Source organism: Taudactylus pleione, unplaced genomic scaffold (assembly GCF_031769625.1).
Source record: "Taudactylus pleione unplaced genomic scaffold, aTauple2 ptg000117l, whole genome shotgun sequence".
NCBI lineage: Eukaryota > Metazoa > Chordata > Amphibia > Anura > Myobatrachidae > Taudactylus > Taudactylus pleione.
The window spans coordinates 20,845,475-20,860,361 of NW_028284519.1; the positions used below are offsets into that span (position 1 = coordinate 20,845,475).

The window sequence follows — 14,887 nt, forward strand, 5'->3', positions numbered from 1 at the left end:
TGTTTACTTTTGTATCAGAACAACAATGGGTAAGTGGGTTTTTCGAACAGGTCAGAGTTTTTTCCTAAATAAAAGAGCTTGTTGCAATCCTGCTGCTCGGCCCATGTGCCAAATGACAAACACTGTGACTGTGTGACTCATTAGGGGCCAAATTGGTGCTTAGTTGTTGCTCTGCAAGTCACACATACATATTGTAGCCCCTTATTTGCTAGCACACGATGGGCTTGATTAACCAAGCAGCGTCCTTTTCATAAAAATAGATTGTCAGCAAATTATAAACTGGCGACTTTATTGAAGGCAAACTCGGCTTGTCGGGTTGGAAGATATAACTAACCAGCCTTGCTTTGCCTTTAATAAAGTTACTGTTTTGTAAGTAACTAAAATTGTCGATTTTAAAATAACACTTAGGCCCATAGTGTATATTTTCGCTATATGGACGTCAAAAGTTTCAGCTTGATATAAGTTGCAGCGTCTTCTTCTACGTGGCTGGGTCAGTAATGATACTGTGACTGTAACATATTAGCTATATAACTTTTCATAGAGTAGCCATAGCTGCTTTACTAAACTATTTTAAGTTGCTCTGCTTTAAAAATAGCATGTCCTCTTAGCTTCCATGTGTTCTATGTGGTGCTGCTGGCAGTGCAGGGCTGAGAAATAATAGGAGGATTTCCTGGTCCAATTAGAACTGATGATAGGGGTCTATTGGCCTAATTCAAAGTTGTATGCTAATGCCGCCTCTGCTGCGCCTTTGTATAAAAATATGCAAAAGTCGCAGCCAAACCGGTCACAGGGCCTGATTCAGAGCTGAACGCTCTGACCAGAGCGCTCGCTCTGAATCAGTGCCCTCCTACCTGAAAATGGAGCGGCCTCCTGGCCGCTCGAATAGCTGTGGGTGACCACCCACAGCATATGCGAGCGACCAAAAAGATGGTCGCGATGGTCTTTGACCTTCGCGACCATCAGGCTTGCGACGAGACCCTGCGGTATGGTCTCGCTGCCGCAAGCCCTGGAGTGATTTTGGCTCTATCAGAGCCAAAATCACTCCCACTGACATCACTAGTGATGTCAGTGGGGCCGGCTTCAGACGGTAGGCGCCAACATCGACAGCACGCCCCCTTTGGTGCGAGACCCGGAGCGACGGAGAGCCCGTCGCTGTCCGGGTCTCGCGCATGCGCACGACGGAGCTCCCTCCGTCGTGCGCAATGGCAGTGGGGCAACATCGACCCGCTTGCGAGCGTCCTTTGCTCGCGAGCGGGTCTGAATGACCCCCACAGATCATTGGATTGTAGCAGTCCTGACCTAGTCTATGGTCGTGCAGAGTGGGCATGGGAATTGTGCCGCTGAAGCCATATTCCATGCGTATGGCATCACAGTTGTAGGGTGACACGCCCCCGAAACAGTGGCGACATGCCTGCATTTTGTACTGCCACTCTCCTTTACCTCCCCCAAATGCTCCCTGGCTGTCAGTCACACGGCAAGTAAATAATTGCTGGGTATGACTATGGCAATGTACCTTCATGCATGCGCTCTGTGACTAAGACACATGCAATGTTTACTGATAGTTGCTCATCTTCGTAAACATCGGAAAAGCAAACAAATTCTGAATCAGGATTTTACAGCAATTGAATCTCCCCCATAGAAAGTTCAATTGCAAAGGTTTTGTTTTGTTAATAGAGATTTTATTGGTTTCAGTAACTAAATGGGGACGGTACAGATATATAAAGAGAGAAGGGGGAAGCGCATAAAAGATTTTCAATAGTAGAAGAAAATAGAAATAAAAACACTGTGATGGTAGTACCGCTGGAGCAGTAGTAAGGTAACTTATGAATTCAGTCAAAATTAGCATGAGCTCCATCCTTCTAATAGAGAAGCCTTGCATAGTACCATGGGGTGTACTTGAATTTTATCTATTTGGGTATTGTGATATTTTTTATACAAGTATTTAATATGCGTGATGTTTGTTGTCCCGATTGTCTTTTAAGATAATGCACAAGATGACCCTTCTCTATTTTTGCTTTAACCAAATCCACCTACGGAGAGTAAGATCTGTACCTACTTTTGGACACATATATGAAGGAAGACTGCATCCGTTCTGTTATGCTTATTTAAAAGGCAAATATTTTGCAATACAACAGTGCAACTCCTATGCTCCTATTAAGAGTAACTGTTACAGGGAGTCAGTATATTTGCTTCTAGTCTTTCTTGTTTATGATACATCGTTGGAGACCCGTCTCATGCTGTGAGTGTAGTTTTGTCAGGTAAGGTTGATGGACACTGGTGTAACTGCATGGATACTTCTGTGAAACACCTGCGTGCGGACAAGTCCATTTATTGGTGATAAGTTGATGTATAAGTATCATTGTCTGACATTTATTATCTTTTCCTCCCTACTTGACTCTGAGGTAAAGAAAAGCTTGGCAAAGAGGCTTGCAATCTATTACTTGATGATTGAATTTTGAATGACATAATTATTGATTATTTTTTGTACTTCATGAAATAATCCTATGTTCATAACATTGTTGCATTGTTATTGTATATGTAGATTGTTTATATGATGGTAGCATCTCTTTCCCATTTTTGTATAGTTTATGTGATTGGGGGTAATAGTGATACTTTCATTTTGGAACTGACTACAACTATATAGCTGGAGCAGGTTGAAGGGTTTTCTTTTTTTTGTGAAACTGCATTCTAATATATTGTAACATTTTGGGATGGTGATTTGCAATGTATCAGATTTGCAGTGATTTTTCCGGTGGTAATAAAACGGTTTGTACAGTAACTCGCAAGAAAACCCCCAAAAATGTATGAATTTACCGCAAGGTCAAATCTAGCCAAACAACACTCTTCTTTGGGAAATTATGAGCTGGATGGACCACTTATCAGCAGCTGTGAGGGTGCACATGATGGGCCAAAAAGTGCGAAATACACATCAGAAAGTTTGATGAGGAATTTGGTGTTCCAAGTATTCCTTGGCTTGTGGACACCTTCTTCTTTTTTTTTCTTTTTTTTTTTTTTTTCTTTTAATTCATTTTAATACATTTATGGTGTTAGTGAAATTATAAAACAAGTATGAAGTGTATATGGGCACCTATACTATCAGCAGCATCCAGAAATGGCAATTCCTATCTGCTCTCCATAGCATATCTATGTCCTGTAACCTCTGCATGTGGAGTTACTTCTCTTCCTTAGGCCCCATATTTGGTGTAATTAGCATTATTAACCATGTATTATTATGTCATTGTTATGAGTGAGTCACCATGCAAATGAGCAGACTATTCCCAACAACAGCAGAGGAGTGCCATCCACAATAATACACTGAGTTTTCCTTGCACATTATATTGTATCTACCTTTTAAAATGTTTATAGTAATCTGATCTTTGTAAATCTTGTAAATGATCTGTTTTAAACATGTTTATTGTGGAACGCTAGATGATTGAGAGCCAGGACTTTTAATCCATCCATGTTTTTCTGACTTAATTAGAAACAAGATTTACAGATGTGTCCTTTTATACAGTGGTTTCGGTCGTGCCACATAGACCCTCTCAGTGTGTGAGGTCCCGTGTGACTCGGCTGAACAACGTCTTTTTAGCCTTATTAAAACTACTGTGACAAAACTGCATTACTAGCATAAACTGAGCTGTTGGGTTTGCAACATTTGTACATCTGTGTGAGAATCGGTCTGAAGGGCTCCAATGCGAACGCCTGTGGCTTTGCCCCCACCAGGTTTCGTTGTGCTTTATCTTCGACTTTGTTCGTGTGTAAAACCAATTCCTGTGCAGCCCAGCATCTCTGGTACATGTGAGCTGCTTTTCGCTGCGGCTGTAACGGAACTAAAGGGGCCTATCCATTAGCAGATCTTAAGAAAAGACAAAAGATTTTTCTTTTGAAAATTCCTTGGGCTGCTGTGACAGATATCAGTCATGTACATGACCGATATTTGCAATAGACGAACGACGAACTATATTGGATGACATCATTCTTTGAGTGGATTTTTTTTTAATGTTCCTGTTCATTTACTTTAAAAAATCGTTCATCGCGACAGATATTTCTAATATCTGTCAGCGATAAACAATAATTGACCAACATGTTGGAGAGACAAAAGACCAAATTTGTCGTCCGCGGGAGTGCGCATTTTTATCCTTCAGAGCCTATCCATTAGCAGATAAATTGAACGACTGACACATTTATATGCTACTGGATAGGCCCTTTAAGATGCTAAATTTAAAGGGAAGCACGGTAGGCTCATCATCTCAGAGCGCCTGTTCCGTCAGGCATTTCGCATCTGCACAACTGAGCCCTTGATTTTTGTCTAATGTGGACTGTAATTGAATCTCATAATGTTTGTCTTGAATCTTTATAACTTGCAGTCTAGTTTTGTTTATAGTCCTGCTGACTGTGGTCTCTCTCTTGTCCCTGTGCAGGTCCTGGTGAATACAGTGTGTTGCTTGCTGATGCTTGTTGCTAAATTAATTCAGCATGTGGTATTTGGTCCGTTACGTGTCAGTGAGAGACAGGTGAGTACAGTGACCCACAATTTGCTAAATGTGCTCAACACTTCTCTATGGGAATAATGCTCTCATGGCCAAAGCCACATCCCCATTGGCATCTATTTCATGCATTTTGCCTGCGTTTTCAAAGCATGAATATGGGCCTGAAAGTGTAAACTCGCATTGTGGTTTTCTGAATGCTGTTTTATTTGCATTTAAATCAAGTTAAACGCATTAAAGTTAATGGAGTGATTTCCAATAACCACCAAACCACTAGTCCTACAACAGCTTTATGTGAGGTTATACCTACGTTTGAACTTGTGGTGGTGTTGGATGACTAGCTTGCAGTATAGACATGTAATTGCTGTGAAGAGATTGGTAGATTGCATCACATCGTACAATCTTACTGATCACATCAAGTCCAACAAAGCAAATAATGGAAATTGAGAGCAAATATTTCCACGGACTTCGCATTGTTGAGTGACCTTTTTTGGGCATCCAAATGCTATTTTGTGCGTCCATATGTAATCTTGAGCATTTTGTCTACATATGTGTTTTTGTTTTTTTCTGTTTTTTTTAATTTCTTTTAATATATTTTTGGATTGTATTGAAATGCTTGTCTGTGCAGATGGTGACTATATCTCACTCACTCTCCTTGTCTTCATAGCATCTAAAGGACAAGTTTTGGAACTTCATTTTCTACAAGTTCATCTTCATCTTCGGCGTCCTGAATGTCCAGCACGTGGAAGAGGTGGTGCTATGGTTTCTATGGTTCGCTGGCCTGGTCTTCCTCCACCTTATGGTGCAGCTCTGTAGAGACCGATTTGAATATGTACGTATAACAGGACATGTAATGTGGTGATATTCCACCCACCTACTCTGCTCTTAGTGTCTTAGTTTTTTTACTTGTTTGTGCCACAAATCCCCACCATGTACAGTTATTGTAATATTTTATTTATTTACTTGTATGTGCTGAGTGTGATAATGTACTGAGTTAATCTGTACTTCATGTGTCCCCAGCTGTCCTTCTCTCCTACCACCCCAATGAGCTGCCACATCCGTGTGTTAGTTCTTCTGTTCACCATGCTTATGGTGTGCTGTGGGCTTGCCGTCCTGTGTGTGTTCGCTGGATATGAACACGGGATGCACACACTGGCGTTCATGGCTGCTGAGGTTAGTAATCTCTGGTAGATTATATATATATATATATATATATATAGGCCGTTTCCTGACCTTGTAAGGAATGGGTAGAGGGTGCACCAATTGGGGTCTTTATGATGAAGTGACTCAATCTGTACACTGCTTCATTCAGATGTCATTCCCGTGTATAGAAAATGCCATCAACTGTGTTCCAGGGTAAGGCAGTTTATGTAGACTATGGATTATTATGTATTTTACTTCAACAATTTAGTAGCTGTTCAAATACAATGGTGCTCTGTGAAGAATACCATGCATTTGCTGACCTATATAGGAAAAATCTCTAGACTGTATTATAGGAGTAAGCAACATGTGGCACCACAGCACCTATGAAACTTCACATACCAGCATGCCACAGTTTTAGAATGCCCAAACATCAAAATCGTAGCAGGTCATGCTGAGATGTATACAGCCATGGCCAAAAGTTTTGAGAATGACATAAGTACTGGTTTTCACAAAGTTTACTGCCTCAGTGTTTTTAGACATTTTTGTCAGATGTTACTATGGTATACTGAAGTGCAAAATTCCAAGCATTTCATAAGTGTCAAAGGCTTTTATTGACAATTACATTAAGTTTATGCAAAGAGTCAATATTTGCAGTGTTGACCCTTCTTTTCAAGACCTCTGCAATTTCGCCTTGGCATGCTGTCTATCAACTTCTGGGCCACATACTGACTGATGGCCGCCAATTCTTGTCTAATCAATGCATGGAGTTTGACAGAATTTGTGGGTTTATGTTTGTCCACCCAACTCTTGAGGATTGACCACAAGTTCTCAATGGGATTAAGTTCTGGGGAGTTTCCTGGCCATGGACCCAAAATTTTGATGTTTTGTTCCCCGAGCCACTTAGTTATCACTTTTGCCTTATGGCAAGGTGCTCTGTCATGCTGGAAAAAGCATTGTTTGTCGCCAAACTGTTCTTGGACGGTTGGGAGAAGTTACTCTTGGAGGATGTTTTGGTACCATTCTTTATTCATGGCTGTGTTCTCAGGATGCTTTACTGTTGGCATGACACAGGACTGATGGTAGCGCTCACATTTACTTCTCCGGACAAGCGTTTTTCCAGATGCCCCAAACCATCTGAAATGGGATTCATCAGAGAAACTAACTTTGCCCCAGTCCTCAGCAGTCCAGTCCCTGTACCTTTTGCAGGATATCAGTCTGTCCCTGATGTTTTTCCTGGAGAGAAGTGGCTTCTTTGCTGTCCTTCCTAACAACAGGCCGTCCTCCAAAAGTCATTGTCCTGTGTCATGCCAACAGTAAAGCATCCTGAGACCATTCATGTGTGGGGTTGCTTCTCAGCCAAGGGAGTGGGATCTCTCACAATTTTGCCTAAGAACACAGCCATGAATAAAGAATGGTACCAAAACATCCTCCAAAAGCAACTTCTCCCAACCATCCAAGAACAGTTTGGTGATGAACAATGGCTTTTCCAGTATGATGGAGCACCTTGCCATAAGGCAAAAGTGATAACTGAGTTGCTCAGGGAACAAAACATTGTAATTTTGGGTCCATGGCCAGGAAACTCCCCAGACCTTAATCCCATTGAGAACTTGTGGTCAATCCTCAAGAGGAGGGTGGACAAACAAAAACACACAAATTCTGACAAACTCCAAGCACTGATTAGGGAAGAATGGGCGGCCATTAGTCAGTATGTGGCCCATTAGTTGATTGACAGCATGCCAGGGCGAATTGCAGAGGTCTTGTAAAGAAGGGTCAACCCTGCAAATATTGACTCTTTGCATAAACTTAATGTAATTGTCAATAAAAGCCTTTGACACTTATGAATGCTTGTACTTTTACTTCAGTATACCATAGTGACATCTGACAAAAATGTCTAATAACACTGAAGCAGCAAACTTTGTGAAAACCAATACTTGTGTCATTCTCAAAACTTTTGGCCATGGCTGTAGCTCCACAGCAGCTGGAGTGCCGCAAGTTGCTTACCCCTGGTGTATTATATGTTGCTGTAATATACAAGCTGCATATGTGTACTGTACTTTGATGCCCTCTGTTTATGTTCTGCTTGCCAAACTTTTAGCTATAAAATCTGTAGTCACTGTGTGCACACAACACACTGCAGAGCAGTTCAGGTGAATGATCACATTTATAGTGTCTTTCGATAAATTGGATTATAGCATGAATGTGTTATAGTATCATAAACTAATTAAGTGTGTAATCATAATATAATGCCCACGCGCAGGCATGTCAGTCATGCCGGTCACATCACTCCATTTGTTTAATAAACCATAATTGTTTTATTGCAGTGCCATGATTGAGTGATAACTAAGCCCATTTGCTTTTGCATATACTGGAGTTCTTGTACTATTTAATGTTGAAATAAAAACCAAGCGTTCGTTGGATACAATTTACTAGGAGAGGACAGTTCATGTTAGAACTGCAGACGTTTACAGAGTAAGGGGATATAGCCAATGTGATTTTGAAGTTGTGCCTAAAATGTGATGTTCGGTAGAACTACAGTATGGTAGCGATTCATTTGAGGGTGAGTGCCGCGAGGTACTGTCAGAACCGCCAATATTGCTTTGAACCCAGTAGCGGTGTGCAGGAAAATTGGTAATGTTGGGGGGGCAGTGTTCTACCACAGTGTGCGGGGCCACTCATCACAGAGAATTGAGTACCTCAAAAAATGGAAATCTTTTATTGTAAGTAATGCAAGTATGTTGCTAATGTGCCCTTCTATCACCATAGATTATTATGTGTGTGTGCGCGTTTTTGATGTAGAACAATTATGCTTATCCTCCCAATTTCAGGGTTCCTTGCTCTTTTAGGGTTTGCTTATCGGTGATCTCTTTATCATACTTGACACTACATAGAGCTGCTTATTAAGGTGGGTCTATGCTCAGTTATTGTTATAGCTTAATTGTAAGGCAACACAAAACCCTGCAGTGCCATGCAGTTAGTGGAACAAATCATGCAAATGATGGTCTGTGTTGCACTACCATTTCACAGAGCAGACCTTCAGCCATGACCAGCAATCGCTCCTTCCTAAGCTCACTACAGAGGACTATCAGGCTCAGGAAAGAGAGAGCATGCTTGTAATTGTCCTGTATAATCAGAACATGACTGTGCTCTGACATGGACCTGACACAATTAGCAGTTAGTATGTGCATGCTGCTGAGGTTAGTGAAAGTGGAAGTACCGTAAGCATGTACATATGACGTGAGAAGAAATGTAGTAAGTGATGTGTAAATATATATTGATTAGCACAAGATTCCATGGTAGTGTAAAGGCAAATTGATATGCAACCCTTTGGCTTAAAATATAAAATTGCTGGGTTTCCCTTTACGATCTGGAAGGTACAGGATTCTAGGACTGTGTGTTTTGTTCAATCCACTTTAAAACCTGCCCATGGAATCCCATTACCTTATGCAGAGCTGCAGAATGGATTTAGAAAACTTCCTGTGCTCTTATGCTCTAACATCTGCATGTTTTCAATCTTCTTACAGTGTTTGTTGGTGACAACGAGGACAGCTCATGTTGTGTTGCGGTAAGTAGGGAATGTTCCTGAGATTATACGAGAGTGAATCTGTGCATAGGTTCTACTGATCAGTGGTAGTCAGGGAAACCACACTGAGGAATTGGGTTTTATGGGACCAACAAAAAGTAGATATAACTTAGACATGCTAAAAAACATGGGACCTAATTGAAGTGCCAACTCATGCAGCAAAATGATGATTGTTCAACTGTGATAGCCCTTTTGATGGGTTAGCTTCTAAAAGTGGAGTTTATTTTCATATAGAACAAATGTATAGAAAAAATGTGTTGTCCCTTTTGCACAAAATTTCAGGAGCAGCAATAATCTCACAATAGTATCACCAAATACTAGATATAGAGCATAATACAAAAAAGAAGGACATACGCTCCTAATTGGAAGACAGTGGACAAACAAAAATCTTTGGGTAAAAAAAAATAGTGTCATACAGGCATAAATTTCCCAAAGTTCAAAATTCACAAATACAAAATCCAATAATGATGAAGCATTCGTCATCCAAGTTCCCTCTGAGTCACTGTATTAGTCTTCAACCTCAAAAAATCATTTAATCACCATACACATAGACAAAACAGGTGCAAATAAAAATGGTGAGCCGTACTGCGTACCAGAACAGAGTAATAATTAGGCGTAACACATGTAAATTGTATTCTATGATGTTCAGCCTAGGCATGGATATCAGAGTAATAACCTGCATGTTGCTTATATATAGGTTCAGAGTAATAACCTGCATGTTGCCTATATATATTGTGGTATTGGTCTAATATTGAAATTGTCATGTTCTATGTACTGTGTGTCTATGGGCAGAGCAACACCTGACACTATAATATTATCAGACTGAGGTCATTCAATTCGTTACCCAGGTTTTTTTTTGGCTATATATGATTTTTCTCTTTCTGGTTACCTGTGGAAATCAAGTTGTAATATACATTATATTTACCTAATCATATGTGCCTTTATTAATATTGTGTTAGCACCTTCATTTTGAGCAGAGGTGTTATTTAAATAATATTTTTGCCCAACCATTAAGGACTAATTTTTTGGGATATCTTCCCACTATCACTGTAGATAGTTATATTACTGTCTATTTGAGGAAGACAATATATAAAAATCCTTTTTCTTTATGCTCTTTTTTCATCTTTTTGTCTTATGTATATTTTCTATGTGTCTATATTAATAACTTTTTAATTCATATCTAATTAATAATAATTTTAAATTGGAACTATATAAGAGTGCCCCCAAAAAGAGGTTTTTTCTTTTTTGTTTTGCTCACTTGACAAAACCCACCCTTATAATGCATCTGCATGATCCCAGCGCTGCGACAGAGATCGCAGCCTTGTATCACAATCGGAGCAATCGCGATTGTTGTCCTTTTGGCCAGGCTTTGGTAGCTGAAGCTACCTCGCAAAGGGGCCGGGTCCTGGCGGCTTACGAGGCCAGGAAGTCTGCATCCATGGACACAGACCCTGGCCTCAGCATTCCAAGAAAACAGGGGGGCACGTCCCTGTTTCCGTGAACGCAGGCCATCCCCAGCACTACCCCCAAACGCTTTTGCCTGTCAATCAGGCAGAGGCTTGGGGGAACTCCATGTGGTATTGCAGGACCCGTTCTGTACATGCTCACAGCATAAAACATCGGGTTAGCGTACATTTCTGAATCATGCCCACAGAGCGATGATATGCCTATTGCCTAGCCTGATTGCTTTGTATATGGCCATGCTACATAATAGTAAATAGGATACCAATTTCATTTGGTAATGTTACCATTGCCATATATGTACAATTCACATTGAAAACTGGTCACGTATTTATTTAGCTCTATGTTCATCAGTTATTTATCATAGTTTTTGTTCAGTTGAATATCTGAAATTAGCTGTGGGAATCCTCATTGTCTAAAATAGTTTATTTGCTGGGTAAAAGGATCCATGAACTTGATCAAAAGGATGGATCATATACACTGAAAGGCAGCCATATTGGCTTTATTACACATTCATCTCCGGAGCGGGTTTTGTACACCGTTTAGTTATAAACCATTTTTCCTGCCAGCATAGCCTATGATAAGCAAATGCTGGTGTGAGACATTATGGTTCCAGAACATTATTGTGCTTTAAAAATAACAATGACCTGAACTGGGAGTGTTCATTGAGTATTCTCTTGTCTCCATGATAACCAAACACATGCCCTGCAGCCACATGTTCTGTGGCCTCAATTGTATCATGCGTCTGGCTTGTTCAGGGTTTACCCTAGCATTAGGTCATGTTTATTCATGATGTTTACAATGCACTGCAGCTATGTAGAGACATTGATCCTGCACAACACCAGTGTAATGCATTGCAACCATTTAATTGCATAATGCCAGATAGTTTGTGTATTCTCCATCACTTCTGATTATTGCCAATTACAGATGTCTGGAGTCCAACCTACTACATGCAGCAAATACATCTGTTTCTTTACACTATTATTACATCTGTTTTTATTATAGGTATGTGATTCACCTGTGGGACCTAAATCACGAAGGAACATGGGAAGGCAAAGGGACATACGTATATTACACAGACTTTGTGATGGAGCTTGGTCATCTGTCTATGGATCTGATGCATCATATCCATATGCTGGTCAGTATAGACCCCCCCCTCTCGTCTGACTTGTTATTACTGTACCTGTTACTGTATGACAGTTTTATGTTTAAAGTCCTACATTTATATTTCTTGTGTCCTGTATTTTGCCATTTAGACATCTCTTATTGTACTGTGCTTTATTTTCTGCTATAAGACACTGCGTACATTTGTGGCTCTATATAAAAAAAAAAAAGATAATTCTGATAGTAATATTTAAAGGATCAATAATGTTCTTGTTGGAACAAGTCTTCTCTTACAAGGTTACTAACTCTTGGCAAGCTAGACTCTAAGCAGCGTCCGCGCCCGTGCTCTCACTCATCCACACTGGTTACCCAACACTTAATGCACTTTCCCTAAAAAGCTGTATTTGTGAGGAAACTTTGCAACTTGCACTCATTGTCTGTTCTCTCTTTTCCCCTTCTCAGTTATTTGGGAATATTTGGTTGTCAATGGCAAGCCTGGTCATTTTCATGCAGCTGCGTCACCTTTTCCACGAACTGCAGCGCAGACTCAGGCGTCACAAGAATTATTTGCGGGTCGTCGGAAACATGGAGGCTCAGTGAGTTTTTTTTTTTTTTTTTCGTTGTTTTATGTTGTGTTCAAACAATACACAGGACCGCAACAGAATATGCTGGTGTTATATAAGTTAATGTTGATAATATTATCAATAGCCAAATAATTTTATATCTCTATGTAATCTTTTTTTGTTCCAGTTTTAAAGTTCTCCTGTCACCTACACAGAGATGGCTGTCGACCGCTGCAGCAAACTCTACTGTAATGGTGCAAGCGGCATTCCTATGAATATGGTTTTATCCCACAAATTACATGACTCCAATGTGTGTAGGTGCCAGGAGTACTTTAAAGATGGCTCAGGACTATTGCTTGTACTAATGTTTAGCTGAACAACGATCCCAAGTAATTATTCCCCAAGTCTTGGTTGTGCTGCTGTGTACTTCCCATTCTGTTATTCACTGCTGGTTCTGGTAATGTTCTATTTTCTTTACAAGTTTTGCTATAGCCACTCCTGAGGAACTGGAAGCAAACAATGACGACTGTGCCATTTGTTGGGATTCTATGCAGGCTGCACGCAAGCTCCCCTGCGGGCATCTCTTTCACAAGTAGGTCTTTATGATCTGTACGTCGTCATGAATGTAATTCTTTTGTGATGTTTGTAAGAAAAATTATCTAAAAAGGTTGTAGCTCAGCACTCTATGGGGACAAAGGTGGGGTACTTGTATAATCAATCTGGCGGATAAATGCAGATTAGATCACCACAGATATAAATTGCATCCAATGTTTCAGTCTCTAAAGGGACCTTTTTCAAGGAGACATCAACAGTGTTAGAATAAAATACTCTATGGGGTCTATTCAGCAAGAGTGACGATGTTGACCAGAATATTATCGGACAACAACATCACGAGTTTTTATCAATTATGATAAAATATGACTGCTATTCAGCAATATTTTCTGCAGGGACAGCGGTTGCGCTAACACGCTCTCCCTGCGATGTCACCGAAGGCGTTGTTTTCGGGATTACAAAAACAATCCCTTCTGTTTGTTCTCTGCGCATGCTCAGTCATGCGCTTCGGAATAGTCTCCGTCCCTGCTTGCGGTGACCGCCGATGGGGCAAGTACATCTCCTACCTGTCCAAATTGATTGACGTGTATACAGGCTTTATGCTAGCCTGTATACATGTATATTTATGTGCGATTATATTTAACATATAAATGTTAAATATAATCGCACATAAAGTTTAATGTCAATCACTTTCGGCAGGTTTAACATGCTCTAGGTGGACTTACCTGCCGGCGCTCACCGGGAAGCAGGCACGGAGACTGGACGGGCTTACAAGATGCTGCAGGGACTTATGGGAACATTTCCCACTGTCCCTGCAGTTTTCGGGATATTTAAGTATTTTCTTCATATATATCGCCATTCTGAGATGGCGTTCTATCAAGTAAATATTTATCGAGTGATTTAACACTTTTTGCTTTGCTGAATAGTAAAAAGTGTTAAAGCAATATAGAGATCAAATGGCCTGATCCCTACAGTGCGGTATTCAGCGGGATGGGAATTAGGAGAAGATAATTGCGTTATCTTCTCCATTATTCCATTGCTGAATAGGGGATTTACGTACAATGCAGAAGAGACCCCTAAATGTCCAAACTCGCCCATAATAATACATGCAGCCAGTGCTGGTTATTCACATCAAGTGGTTGCTCGGATTATTTGGATGCTAATCACTGAATGACGTATAGATAGTGTAATACGACTTCTGTAATGGTAAAAACACCCACATCATAATAATTAGCTTGAATTTGACAGTTAAACTGCTACACAGTACAGAATACGCAGTATTTCAAAAACTCTTACTATCACAATATGGGGTCTATTTACTAAGGGCGCACATCGACTTGCCGATTTCTATGTGCGATTGAACAATATCGTTATCGTACAATCGCACATTAATCGGGCACATTGTCGGAAACGACCAGCGATCCGCGATCCCGCTGGTCGTTTCCGGCATCAATCATTGGCCGAACATGCTGCACAACCCTATGATAGCGTCAGGTTGAGCATGGTAGGGGCTGATTTATGTTTCTACACTGAATGACTGAACGTTCAATGTAGGCACAGCACAGACTGAGAAACGACTGCACGATTACAATGTCGTAATCATGCAGTCGTTTTTTGGTCTGCTAGTGGATGTGCCCCATAAGTCTTGGTTAGAGATAAAAGTGAACGGAGATAAAGTACCAATCAGTCGGCTCCAAACTGCCACGTCACAGGCTGTGTTTGAAAAATTACAGGAGCAGGTTGGCTGGGACTTTCTCTGTTCATTTTATCTCCATCCAAAGCTTAGTAAATAGACCCCTCAGTCACAATGTACAGTATCAACAAAAGCGGTATATAACCATATGTTAGCAAATATAAATTCAAATAAAAGGTAACTGCACCAAATTAAACCTCTTAAATGTTATGATGGTATAAGACATAGAAGTGGTTGTTTATTATAAACAGTCTATCTAACAGTGCAGTCTGAGGTTCAATATATATAGATTACAGACTGTAAA

The 14,887-nt window shown here is 40.4% G+C and overlaps 1 protein-coding gene across 3 annotated transcripts in view; it reads left to right on the forward strand.

The window, feature by feature from the left end:
• Positions 1-14,887, forward strand: part of AMFR (autocrine motility factor receptor) — a 56,565-nt gene that overhangs the window by 20,428 nt on the left and 21,250 nt on the right. For all 3 annotated transcript variants that reach the window (XM_088471906.1, XM_088471904.1, XM_088471905.1), the window contains exons 2-8: positions 4,422-4,514; positions 5,155-5,319; positions 5,508-5,660; positions 9,152-9,192; positions 11,677-11,809; positions 12,238-12,371; positions 12,820-12,930. In XM_088471906.1, coding sequence (XP_088328032.1) covers positions 4,452-4,514; positions 5,155-5,319; positions 5,508-5,660; positions 9,152-9,192; positions 11,677-11,809; positions 12,238-12,371; positions 12,820-12,930 — 800 coding nt within the window. In that variant the 5' untranslated portion in view covers positions 4,422-4,451. The remainder of the gene's footprint in view (positions 1-4,421; positions 4,515-5,154; positions 5,320-5,507; positions 5,661-9,151; positions 9,193-11,676; positions 11,810-12,237; positions 12,372-12,819; positions 12,931-14,887) is intronic.